The following is a 13,507-nucleotide window of genomic DNA, read 5'->3' as shown; positions in this document are numbered from 1 at the left end:
AGGCACCAATCTCATTATACAGTCCTAATGGACATGAGGCAAGAGACGCTTTCATCTCAGTGTAGCTAATCAAGGTGATTGTTAACCCTCCCAAACACCCCCCAGACCACAGAATTCTTCTTGACCAGTTACACTGAGGTGAAACCACCACTTGCCTTCTCTACACACGGATTGCACAATGAGAGGGAGAAACCTGCATCGTAGTGTAGACAAACCACCAGAGAAACCCCCGGTGGACACCACAGCAATTGCTGATGGGCAGAAGAAATGTGAACAACATAGTTCATGCATCTTTGGCCACCTTTGAATAAATTCAGTGCACCTGGAAACAAAGAGGAGACTCAGCACCCTGTGTTCAGTTCCCCTCTCCACAGAGCCCAGCTGAGGAATTCCTGACTGACATGGCTGTAGACAGCACAGGCTGGATAGCAACATAGCAAAACCCCCAGCTCTCATCAGAGGGACGTGCTGGTGTGTTCCCTGTTGGTGCTGGGAGGACACAACCAAGTAAGGAAGCAAATCCCACAACTCTGCCCCTGAGAATTGCAGCTGGAAAATTAAAAAAGAACAAATCAGAATTGTCTTTCCTGCTTTATTTCCTGTCAATACCCATCAGAGTGAAAAGGAGCCAAGAAGCAGCTTCAGTACCCACAACAATGGAGAAGTGACCCACAGGTTTTGGGAACAGTTATTTTTAATTTTTGCGGATACAGACTAAGACGGCTGCTACTCTGAAACCAGTTATTTGTAGTGACACTAAAATGGCAACACAGTCAAGGAAGAAACATATGAAATGAGTAAGTTAGTCTCACCTTCAGTGATGCTTTATAAATCTGTCCCTCGTGTTCCCTTTTCTTCTCCCTTCTCTGTCACTGTTCATTTTTATTCACCATTTTTCTAGCCCTCATTTGCCATCCCTGTTTATTTCTGTGTCCCTTCCACTTTCCTCTGATCCCTGTCACAGATCATTCCCCTCATGTTTTCCATTCTTTCACCTGAGTTTATCCCTTCCTTCCTCGCTGCCTCTGGTTCGTTTCATCGTTTTTATATTTAATTTTCACCCTTTCTCCAGGACTGTTTGTTCTGTTTTACTTTCTTTTCCTTTTGTTTTCTCTGTTCCCTCTAGTTCAGCCTCTCTTGTCCCCGCCCCACATTGCCAACCTCAGAACTTAAAAATCATGAGTCACAACCAAAAACCATGAAATTGACTCTCCAAAACATGAGGGCTCAAAACAATATATAACTCTCCCTGCCCACCCTCTGTGGGTGTGACAGTTAGTGTTGCTGGCTCCCCAGTAATTACAGGGGAAGGTCACTTGGGACCCGGCGGCAGTTGCTCTGGCTGGGAGACGCCAATGAGATCTAATCCCACAGATCTGTACAAACCGCTCCCTGCTGCTGCTTCTCCCAAACACTGATTGATTCAAGCTGTGTCCCTGCCACCCCCACCTCTGTCTGTCCCCAACCTGGCTGTTAGTTCTGCCCCTTGCCCAGCCCCCACCTCTGCCCCTGAGGGCCTCTCTAGCCCCCTGCAGCTCTAGGGGTTCTTCCCCCTCCCCTGCTTCCAGGACCTGGGTAGATGGGAGTCCTTCACGGTCATAGAGACTGGGAGTCTGAGGCTAGAGAGGCTGATTTCTGGTTCCCCAGTGGGATAGTCCCCCCTCCTCCCCCGCATGTCTCAGGGACACAGTCGGAGCGGGGTGTATCTGTCACACACCCAGAGCCAGGGTTGGATTCTCTCCCCAGGGAGGGAGCCCGGCGGGAAAGTGAAGATCGGGGCCTCATCACCAGCATCGAAAAATGTCACCTGTCCCTGGTCACAGTCCAGACAAACCCGGATCCTGGTGGGGGCCCGGCTCAGGGGCAGGGGGGTCACAGGGGAGGTGAGAGCCTGGAACTGATCCCACCACCGCTCCACAGCCCAGATCCCCCCCTTAGGGCTACGGCTGATCTCTCCCTTCCTCCTCACAGACTCTCTGGCCACCCCGACAGCCCAGAATAGCCCACCCACCACCTCCACCTCCCAGCAATGTTTCCCCGAGGTGAATCCCTCACAGCCCAGCACACATTCTGAATAGTCAAATCTCTCAGGGTTGTCAGGCAGATCCTGGCATGTGTCTCCGTGTCTCACACTTTTCCCATCCTCAGACAGGACAAGTTCAGGATGAGCTGTGTCTGGATCCAGAGTCACATTCGCTGGAGGGAAAGAAAATCAGTGTTAGGGGCAGAGCTCAGCCCTGGGGGAGGGGTTGATGGTGTCAGTGACAGAATCTGCCCTAGCTGGAGCGAGACTCAAGGAATCTCCTTCCTGCAGTATTTACCCCTCAGCTCTGAAATCTCAGCACAGTGCAGGGGAGAGTCAGCCCCCTGGCAGAGAGGGGTCAGTGACAGGGTGAGAGGATCAGTTGGGCCGGGTCTGACACTGGGAATCTTTCCCCTCCTGCCGCCACTTCTCCCCAGGGACGGGACTAGAGACTCTGGTATCATAGGAGAGCCTAGAAGAGTATTATAGAAACTCTGTCTGCTGAATCTATGATCTTCCCCCTGCTGAGCCCCCTCCCCATCATGGGCAGTGGATATGGAAGGCCAGGGCAGCCTAATCCTCCCCTAACCCAGGCGGTGACCCTGCCCATGTTCTGCCCCAAGGCACCACCTCCCTTCCCCTCTACCCTGAATCTGGTGGCGGGCAGGGTCTCAGCTGCAGTTAGTGGCCTGGACCTCAGGACTGCCAGAGGCTAGGTCTGTCCTAGGCAGCTGGGTCTTCTCTGGGGCTTGCCTGGGGGTCAGGCCAGCAGCTGAGCCCAGGGGCCAGCAGCTAGGACCGGTGCTGGGGCTGACGTTGTGGCTGGCCAGCAGTCCAGAGCTCGGACTGCCCAGTGTCTTGGGGAAGCTGGAGTAGACAGGCCGAGGCTTCCCCAGCAGCAGGGGAGGGTTTGGGGCTCCTCTGGTGGTGGGGCCCACCACCTATGCTTCCCATCTTAAATCTCATTCAATCCCAGCTGCCTCCATGCAGGATTTTGTTGTTTTTCCTCCCCTTTGACACATCTTCAGGAACAAAACACATCTCGGATCCGCTCCTTTCCCGATAGCAATGGGACTCCGGCTACCAAGGTTTGACGTGCCCCAGACTGTATTGTTCAGCAGCAGGCACAATTCCCATAGTCCGCAGAACCCAGCAGAAATGTTTAAATGGTCCACAGCTCTTTTCAGAAAAGAAGGTGAACAATGTATCTCCCTCCGTTAGGGGATTTAACAAGATGGTGAGGGGGGAAATGGGGTGTGTCTGTCTATAGCTATGGGAGGATGGTGGTTCAGTAGCTGTTGGAAGTAAGTAAGAAGGTCATAGTGAATGTAGGGAAGTTAGTATTGCCTTGTTAGCGGGAGAGAGAAGCTGACATTATGGTGGGTTGAGAGAGGAGAAAGGGAACATGATTAGAGCTCTGATCACAGTAGCTCCTTGGCCGCCTGTGATAGATCCAGGACTGCTCCTGTCTGTGCCCAGTGACATGGTTTTGGGTCAGATTGATCCCATCTCCAGTCAGAGGAGGGACCATTAAATGAACTCTGGGGTCCTCTGTAGAGGGCAGGGGAAAGAGCAGCATCACTGATTCCTCCAGAGTCCACACAGGGACTGAAAATGTTTCCTATGGGCAAAGAGAACTTCCCTCTTGTACCCCCACTCCACCAGAGAACAAGGGAAATCCAAGACCAAGAGCTGTCAAGGAGAGCAAGGCAAGGCCAAGAACAACAGGAAAAAGAGACAGATCAATGATGGAGGGACAAAGGGAGATATCCCCAAGGGGAGAGGTGTAGAGACTGGTGACAGGAAACCACATTCGATGTGATTGAAAAGGAGTTCCAGAGTGGGGGGGGGTACATGAGTGGGAGAGGGGAGCAGAAGGAGGAGGGAGACACACAGAGGGCTGTGTATGGCTTCCCCAATCTGGAGGCAACCAGCCTGGGAAGGGAACAGAGTCTAAGGCTTTGCTTCATCAACTTTTATTTTTTAGAGGTCTCTTTCTCCCACCCATTTCTCTCCCTCTCTTTGCTAGGTACAGTTGCAGCTTCCTTCCACTTTTCCTATCCATTCCTCTGTTTTTTCCCCCTCTTTTAAATTATTTTGTTACTATATTTTTTCTCTCTTGACTGAGTTTTGCTCCCCTCCCCCATTGTTACCTCATCATTCCCCAAAGGGCGTCATGCTGCTCAGGTTTGGGGTGAGAGAGGGTCTCTATGGCAGTACAGGGTTTACAATGGTGCCAGGCCCACACTCAAAAGGGGCCCAGCCAGCTCCACTTGCGCTGCACCTGGAGCAGCTGGCTCTACTCTAACCCCAGCTTCTTCCTTGCCCCCATCACTCACACCTCTTGGCCAGGACTTCTCTCTGCACCCTGACCTCTCCCCCCGACCACTGTGTGTTCCTTTTGACCGGTGGCCAGCTGAGGGCTCCTCTCTGCCCCTGTCACCAGCAGGCACCGGCTGGCAGAGCTAGGGGTGGAGAAAAGCCCTCAGCTGCTGCCGCTCCTCTTTGGGCTCCCCACTGGGGGCAGAGTCCTCTCCCTGCCACTCTGCGGAAGTGGTGGGCTGGTGAAGTTGGAGGCAGCCTTCCCTCTCCACCGCAAGCACCATCAGCGCCAGGCAGGTAGGGCTGTGTGGGGCCCCAGGGACGGGGCCACTCTGCTCCTGAGCTTCCACTGTCCCTGCTCTGCGCTGACTCAGCAGGGCCTGGGGGCAGGGTGTGGGGAGTGAGACCTATGACAGGTTGTATGAGCGCTGAGGTTCCCTGCTACCCAGTGAAATCACTAGGAGCTGGGTAAAGTGGTGGAATCTCAGAACATGGCATGGCAAAAGCAGCAGCAGAGAAAGCAGTGGCAAGCTGAGGCAGACTACAGCTGCAGAGGCACATGGCAGCAGTGGAGACATTGCTTGATGCCCTCCTCCTCCTCTTTCAGGGGTGGGAGGTGAACCCATGTGAATGCACCTCTAAACTCTAGGTCTTTGACCAAGGACAACCAATGGTGTGTGGGGTGCAGTGCATGGAAAGGGGAGTAGAATGTTAAAGCAACATTCATTTGCTGGACTTTTTGCACCCCAAGGTGGGAAATTGAGGCAAAGGACATTGCCCAGTGCACTGTGGGGTGGGTGTTTGCTTGTATTTACAGGCTTTGTAATTGGGGTGTTTTTCCCAAATTAATGCTCAGTTCCTTTTCCCTTTTAGTAAAAGTTTTCATTACACACAGACTCAGTGCTTGTGTGGGGAAGTACTGGCTCTCAGGATGTCTACTCAGCACAGAAAAACCCATGGCTAGCCCCTGTCAGCTGACTCAGGCTCACCAGGCTCGGGCTGCAGGGCTGTCTCAATGCTGCATAGGCTTCTGGGCTCAGGATGCAGCCTAAGCTCTAGGACACTGACTCAGCGTTTGCAAGTGAGAAGTATCACCTCGTAGAGTTTAGTTTTCTCAGCTTATAGGGGCTCAAACCAGTTCTGTGTCCTCTTGTTAAGAGGAACCCCTAGATATTGCTGCTGCCACCACCTAGCAGAAGAGTTACAACATTATGACGTCCTTTTAAAATGTAGGATGCTGGTGAGGAATCACCTGAACTATCTGGTCCAAACACACTCCTACAGTGAAGGAAAAGGTGACACATTTTCACATGAGGTGAGATCTGAACATTGACAAAATATTAACTTTACCTTCTTCCAGAGATGCCACAAGTCTTCTCCACCCTAAAACCAACCAGATAAACAAAGATGAGAAAAGTATCAGAGGGGTATCTGAACCCATGCTCTATATACAGGATTCAACATTGTATAAACTGACACACTGAGAAAATTGGAAGTTACAAATTCTACCAGAAATGTACAACAAAACAAACAGAACTACACAGACAGCGTGTGAGCAATGCTGTCTGGTTGTTTCATATTCTAAAACAATCTCATTTCCTGTAGAATTATTCCTACTAAGTTATAATCAGACTTTACCTGCAAACACACTACACCGCAAAAACCAAACAAGCAAAAGACCCTATTTAAGGCAAATTCCTGCTTTTACTGAAATCAATTATGTCTTCCAGTGAATTCTGAGAAGAGGGGTTATTCTAAAAAAATACACAAGAATGGGGGAAAGAAGGTTGCTTATGTTAACATTGGAGAATTTGCTATTTCTTTGATTAAGTCATATAACCATGCCCTCTACAACTCTTCATATCTTTACCAAAAGAGTATATTCATCACGTTACTTCATTACATTTTCAGAACAAAAATTAAGGCTGAGCTACTGTTTCTATTCAAAATATCAGTATTTTTTAATTCCTTAGAATGTTATTTCAGGTTACCTTTAGTTTTAGAATTCTCAAGTTCAATCTGAGACCTATTATTATGTTATACTATAAACATGACAAAAAGCATACACGGGGGAAAAAGAACGTTATAAGGACACAACTTTGTTCAAAAGGGTTTACACATAGGAAGAAGGAGAATGACACTTACTAAGTTCTGCTGCATGTTTCTCTAAAAAACAAAACAAAAATGGATCAATTATTAGTAGATGGGCTTCTCTTTCCAGGGATATACATTCAGGGTGGGATTTTCAAAACTGCCTAAGTTACTGAGGGGCAGAAGTTCCAGTGACCCCTATGTCACTTAAGCATCTTTGGAAATCCTACTCGTAAAGGATTATATACATGATGGCTGAGATTCACCTATGATGTGCAGGCTAATACAAGGCCCTCTGTACCATTCAGAGCCTACATAGGCAGCAGGCTGTGTGCTGTGGGTCAAGTGTCAGAGCCATGACGCACATTGCAGCATGTCACAGGAGGAGACTATGTTGGCCCCAGATATTACAGAACGACTGAGACTTTGATGCGTACCACAAAGGCAAAAAGGTTTAGTTTAGTTTTCTCCTTCTCTGTCTATAGCATTGGTCTGTGTCAGTACTAACATTCAGTGCCCAAAGCTCTTTAACACAAACTCAAGGCTGATGCAGGGCCGGCTCTAGCCATTTCGCTGCCCCAAGCATGGTGGCACACCGGGGGGGCGCTCTGCCGCTCGCCGGTCCCGCGGCTTTGGTGGACCTCCCGCAGGCATGCCTGTGGATGCTCCACCGGAGCCGCGGGACCAGAGGACCCTCCGCAGGCACGCCTGTGAGAGGTCCACCGGAGCCACCTGCCGCCCTCCCAGCAACCAGCAGAGCACCCCCCGCGGCATGCCGCCCCAAGCATGCGCTTGGCAGCCTGGAGCCAGTCCTGGGCTGATGGTGTCTTGTGCATTCAAGAACATCAATTTCAGCAAAACTGAACCTTTGGAAAAGCGGGGAATACAGAGTAAAGGTACAAGCCTGAACATACATCCTGAACTCTGCTCCCATTAAGTGACACTTCAGTACACCCAGAACACCTAGACTCACAGACTGCCTGTTCCCCGTACTGAACAGGAGCTACCCCCCATCACCCCTACACTGAACCACCTCACCTATTCCACAGAAAACAACACATCTGCTCAATTTTATAGCTGCTTCAACCCTATGTGCACTATGCCAGCTGACGTTATCGTTTCATTTACCTTTATTAAATTCACAAACCGCATCATCACCTCCCAGCTATTGACAATCCTCCACTGCAAGAAGACTCCGTGCCCTCCTGTACACAATCATCCAGCACAGCACTGAAATGAGGCATGTTAGATCTCACCAAGCACATATGCACCTCTTTTCTTTGATCACACATATAGGAACATAAGAACAGCCATACTGGGTCACACCAAAGGTCCATCTAGCCCAGGATCCTGTCTTCCGACAGTGGATGGTGCCAGATGCTTCAGAGGGAATGAACAGCGCAGGGTAATTTATTAAGTGAGTTATCCCATCATCCAGTCCCATCTTCTGGCCATCAGAGGTTTAGGGACATCTGGAGCATGGGGTTGCATCCCTGACTATCTTGGCTAATAGCCACTGAGGGACCCATCCTCCGTTAAGTTATCTAATTATTTTTTCAACCCAGTTTTCCTTTGGACTTAACATCTTCTGGCAACAAATTCCTCAGGTTGACTGGGCATTGTGTGAAGAAATACTTCCTTGCATTTGTTTTAAACCTGCTGCCTATTAATTTCACTGAGTGACTCCTGGGACAGTTCAGGTTGGAAAAGAGATGACTAAGGTGGGATATGATAAAGGTCTATAAAATCATAACTGTTGTGGAGAAGGGGAATCTCCCTTACATCCTCTGCAGTGAAGATGGATGCAAATAACTCATTTAGATTCTCTGCAATGGCCTTGTCGTCTTTGAGTGCTTCTTTATCACCTCGGTTGTCCAGAGGCCCCACTGACTGTTTGGCCACCTGTTTTTGCATCTTTGGCTAGTTGCTCTTCAAATTCTTTCTTGGCCTGCCTAATTATCCTTTTACACTGGACTTGCCAGAGTTTCTGTTCCTTTCTATTTTCCTCAGGAAGATCTGACTTCCAGTTTTTAAAGGACATATTTTGCCTCTAACCACCTCATTTACTCTGTCTAATCTGTTATTTGGGGTACACAAATACACACAAAAGGGTCCAGGAGAGTGGCTCATCCCTCTTCCTCTTCTCCCCAGGGGCACAGTCCATGCAGTTCACCTCAGATCACAATCACAGCTCTGCCAAGCTGCTCCCATGGATCTCCTCCACCCTTCAGTACAGCTGCACCTAACAGTGAATGCAGCTAGCCTGCATGCAGATAATTTCCAGTGGCTGTTGCCAGCACCAAAGGGGGCAGAGTAAAGGTCACTGGGGCAAATACCTCAATTCTGTATTCCCTATTTTTCCAACTTGTCATGCCGGAATGGTACAAGATACCAGAAGGCAACTGCATTAAGAAAGGTTTTAGTCAGTGAATTTAATCCCCTTTCCATAGCCACTTCTTCCGTCACTGCAGCTCCAAACCTCTTCCCCTTGCTCCTCTGCTCCCTAATTCCCACTCCTCCTCAATGAGCATTTACACATGGAATTTATTTTCTTTTTCAAAAATATCAGAGCAACCTTTGCGTATCTGCTGTACTCAGATTACATTTGCCTCAAAATAAAACCCCCTATTATAGTATGGCACCTTCCCATTTCTATCCATGATCAGATTTAAACTCACAAGGCCTAGGTGAGTACTCAGCTGTTAGAGCCAAAACAGCTTATGTTGAGCCGCACAACCTCTGAGTCAGAGCTTCCTTTCAGTGCTCTAGGACTGTCTCTCGGCAGGTGCTCAGTATAATTCATTTGGCTCCTGAGCATTAGGCTATACAGAGAGCTAAGCCTTTTTCAACTTTGTTCTGCCAAAGTGAGCTAAGCAGGCATCTCACCCATTGTCACAAGAAATGGCTTTGGAGCCCAAGCAGCCTGACTCCAGGAGAGGGGGTTGTGGATGTGGCCAGCAAGCAGAGCTAGTCACCTCCCTGCAGCCTGGGCTTAGGCACCAAACTCTGTGAGAAGGGCGGGGCTTAGGACACACCCCTCTGCAATTGGCTTTTATGGATCTCATTCTAATGTGCATCTCTCTCCACATCACGGTGGTGTTCCAGTGATTTTCCTAGGCATCTAAAAGTTTGGTGTTGTGATGTTCAGTGTTGGAACACCCAAGTCCCTTTGTGGGTCTGGACTTGTGGAAATTAGTTTAGCTCTATTGATTTCAATAGCATGATTTTGGTTTATACCAGCAGATCATCTGACCTAAGAGGTCATTTCTGTACAAAGCCCCCTTTTCTGTTGTTGCTCGTAAGGTTTTCTTGTCACCCTCTGATGTGCACTTTCCTCATATTCAGGCTTATCCTATTTTAAAAAATGTTACATTGAATAGTAAATCTAATAGAACAGGAAAACAACACCACTATCACCACCGTGCTATGGGGATACAACTGTGTACAAAAAATTGACTTATGGGAAGAGGAAGAATGAGACTTACCGAATGGCTGTGATTTCTTTTCCTCATTCAAGAACACATTTATTTACTTACCCTACTGGCTATTCCACAGGGAGCACCAATGTAGCATGTGGGTGCACTGCACTTTATTAGCAAAACCTGATTTTAAGTATATCTATCAGGCTTTGCAGCGTCATGTGAGAAGTGAGACCAGAGACAGACATAAGTGACCCCAGAGAACTGGAAGACAGAAGACTGAGCAGGATGCAGAAAACACAGCTTTGATCTGGGTCTCTCTGGTTCAGCCCCATTGCCCAATTTTCTCCTTCCAATTCCTTCCCCTCTCTCCACTCCATACATGGAAATGTCATGGTCTGTTGTATTAGGACAAGATTGTATCTTGCACAACACCCCGACACAAGGTAGTAAGGGGGAAATGAAACTCTTTAGTCCCATGCATGGGGTCCCTGGATCCTTGCCATGTGCATTGGATTGGAGGAGGCTGTGCTGGCACAATACACACCACTGCAAAGGACAAAGAGCAGTGGACAGTGGACTGAGCTTTCACTCCACCCTACAGTGCTCCAGTCAAGTACTGGGGGAGATGTTCTCTGTGTCTGGAGCCAGTGCAGATTACTACCCTTCCCCCCTAGACCAAAGGGAAACCTTAGTAACATTTCCTTCCCTGTGCTGCTGGTGGTGGTGCTGTCAGATGCTTCCCATCAGGCCTGGCCCAGTGTCAAATATTTCACTGTACTAATTTCTTTGAAGAAAGTCTCTTGTGAATTACTCTGTATTTCCTGATCCTCAAGTTACCTTTGATCCAGAAGAGATAAGCACTAAGGGCAAAGGAACCGAGCAAAACCATCAGGATCACGCTCAGAGCCACCATCCAGGGATTCACCCTTGGGAAAAAGGGATCTGAAAAACAAAATCCCAGAGGGACTCATATTACTCTGTAAGCTGGGACAAAAATCAAATAACTCCATTTCATATAAGACCCCCATAGGACTTGTCTAAAATAAAGGCACTGCATAAAACACAGGAAACTGATGTTAACAATGACTCCAACCAAGACAGCCATCAAATCTGTACATCGATATAGAAGTGAACCCGGCTTGATTTGCAATGACAGGCAGCATTCTCCAGTCCCTTGGGCAGTGGGATGGGATTTGTGAGACTTGAGTTTTGGTTCAATATTTGCTGGTGACCTGCTGTGTGACCTTGGAAAAGTCCTTTCCTCTCTCCAGCTCCATTTCCTCTCCAGCCTTTTTAGTGTCTTGATTATTTAGACATTTTTTCTTTGTAGCAGGAACCGACTCTCACTCTGTTTTTTTTGCAGTGCTCAGCACAGCAGTGCTACAATCTCACGTGAGGCATCTAACGTAATACTGCTGCTAGCAATAGTAGCGATCATGAGTCAGAGTGCTGCAGGGTTAAAGTCATTGATCAGAGTGGTGTTATGCCAGGAAAGAACAAGGCTATCAATGCTAAAGAACACAGAAATTGCCAGGTTGAAAATTTGCTTGTCAATCCACTATCTCCCCCTAAATCTTTCAATGAATCGTAATCACAATTCATCTGAACTTACTGTGCAGGAAACTACTGTGATCCTCCTGTTTAAACCTCAGATCTAAATCTCACCCATCTTCCTATACAACATCTTCCAGGTCTGACCTTTTCTCTCTGCCCACACTTCCCAAACTCTGGTCTAAATCTTGATCATCCCACATCTTCACTGCTGTGATCTCCTCCTCCCAGGCCTCAGTGCTCCCCTCCAAATCAAATTGATGCAAAATACCTCCGCTAAGATGTCATCACTCTGACTATATTATCGGACTCTTTAAATCCCTCCATCGGCTCCTGTCTTCCAATGCATCAGACACAAATTTCTTGTCCTCACTTACAAAACCCTCCAGGTTAGCCCCACTCAGCACATCACCATCAGATTGATTCCTTGTTTATTTCACCAGTGATGCCAACTTCCAATTCTCTGCTTCTTCAACAAGGTATTTTGTGCTTTCACACAAACCGCCCCTTAAGAATGGGGAAAACTCCAGTCAAAATCTATAAAGCCAATATCTTGTCCTGCTTTTGGTTTCTCCTCAAAAGTCATCTCAGCAATGATGCAACCTGAGAACGGCTAAGCAGGTGGTGAGCTGTGATCATCACTATTTGCAGTCAAGGATTTATGAAATGATAGATGGTGGTGGTGATATCTCGGCCCCACTGAACTTAATAAAAGTTTTGCCATTGACTTCAATGGGCCAAGGATTTCCATGGGGGGGCGTGAGCTTCACAACAGAGTCAAGTGCTGTTCCCTCATCCCAAAATGGTCAATAGACTATCTAACAATCAACATCTTTGTAAGAGTGGGGAGCATGTTTGGCTGTTTGTCTACTGTGCCTTCCTTTTACTGTTCACTCAAATACAGTTAAAGTATTCGAATGAGAGATTCAAAATCTACTAAATCAAAGAAAGCAAATGGAACATAACACATTCTTCAGACAGGTCAATTCTCTCATCATTTCTGGTAGGGAAGTAAAGTAACTAGATTGGTCTGATTACTCTTCAGCCTATACAGTATGGGTGGGTGTGACACTCCATACCCCATATTCAGCACTGTCATAAAATTATGAAAAGTTTTGTACAAAGTATGCCTCGTAAGGTACCATTCTAAGTCTTGATCTGTCGAACTTAATAACTTTACATACAAAGACAATATATACAATCCAACAAGATATTAAAGTTTTGCTATATGTGTGTTACTGAAAGATGTTGTAAAGTTGGAAACATCCACAAATGGCCTTTCAAATACAATGAAGAAGCTAGACAGTGCTAATGGCCCATCAGCTAAGACAATGGACCATGGAAAAGGCTTGTCCTCAACTGTGTATGCTTCAGCCAGATTATGGATGATGGCTGCTATGACTCATCAAGCATTTGGAGGCATGCAAGCAGACCACATGATACTGAACTCCATTTTGGTACCTGTATTTTTCCACAAACTGGGCTAGGAAACAAAGGGGCTCTCATCACGTGGAAAGACTATAAAAGATGGGATGTGACATCACCAAGGTCCTCACTCTCTCTGCAAATCAACACTGGAGGAACAACGATTGAACTAGGGAAAGTGCTGATCCCAGACTAAAAAGATTTCTAGCCTGTGTACGGAAACCTGATGGTACTATTGACACTGCTTGATTCAAATCCTGTGTAGTATATTAGGCTTAGATTGTGTTTTTATTTGCTAGGTGATCTACTCTGATCTCTTTGCCATCACTTCCTATCACTTAAAATCTATCTTTCTGTAGTTAATAAATCTACTTATATTGTACCTAAAACAGTGTGGTATGAGTGAAGTGTTTGGGAAAAATCTCAGCTCAGTTAAAGGTTTTGTGCATATTGCTTTCCGCATAGTGGTATGGGCAAACTGGGTAATTTTTTTTTCTGGGTTTAATTTCCTAGGTAACCTGATTTGTTCTGTTTGCTATCACTTACAATCGCTTAAAAATCTCTCTGTAGTTAATAAACTTGTTTTATGTTTTATCTTAACCAGTGTGTTTTTGATTGAAGAATTTGGGAAAAATCTTAGCTTGGTTAACAAAGGCTGTTGCATATCTTCCCC

At 47.1% G+C, this 13,507-nt stretch overlaps 3 protein-coding genes across 3 annotated transcripts in view; 1 reads left to right on the top strand and 2 right to left on the bottom strand.

The window, feature by feature from the left end:
* Window positions 1–13,507, top strand: part of LOC116830654 (E3 ubiquitin-protein ligase TRIM17-like) — a 241,167-nt gene that overhangs the window by 218,134 nt on the left and 9,526 nt on the right. The gene's annotated exons all lie outside the window — the stretch shown is intronic.
* Window positions 1,064–13,507, bottom strand: part of LOC116825936 (butyrophilin subfamily 1 member A1-like) — a 93,829-nt gene continuing 81,385 nt past the window's right edge. Inside the window, 1 exon segment of the mRNA XM_075071705.1 lies at window positions 1,064–1,501. The gene's annotated coding sequence lies outside the window, so the exon portion shown is untranslated.
* LOC116825941 (butyrophilin subfamily 1 member A1-like) overlaps window positions 1,537–13,507 on the bottom strand; it is a 20,531-nt gene continuing 8,560 nt past the window's right edge. The window contains exons 4-7 of the mRNA XM_032782369.2: window positions 10,696–10,800; window positions 6,491–6,511; window positions 5,696–5,728; window positions 1,537–2,196 (exon numbers count right to left, since the gene is read on the bottom strand). Coding sequence (XP_032638260.1) covers window positions 1,679–2,196; window positions 5,696–5,728; window positions 6,491–6,511; window positions 10,696–10,800 — 677 coding nt within the window. The 3' untranslated portion in view covers window positions 1,537–1,678. The remainder of the gene's footprint in view (window positions 2,197–5,695; window positions 5,729–6,490; window positions 6,512–10,695; window positions 10,801–13,507) is intronic.

The sequence above is a fragment of the Chelonoidis abingdonii genome, chromosome 12 (assembly GCF_003597395.2).
Source record: "Chelonoidis abingdonii isolate Lonesome George chromosome 12, CheloAbing_2.0, whole genome shotgun sequence".
Taxonomy (NCBI): domain Eukaryota; kingdom Metazoa; phylum Chordata; order Testudines; family Testudinidae; genus Chelonoidis; species Chelonoidis abingdonii.
The sequence above is the reverse complement of the archived record's forward strand: the minus strand, read 5'-3'. Positions and strand labels throughout refer to the sequence as shown.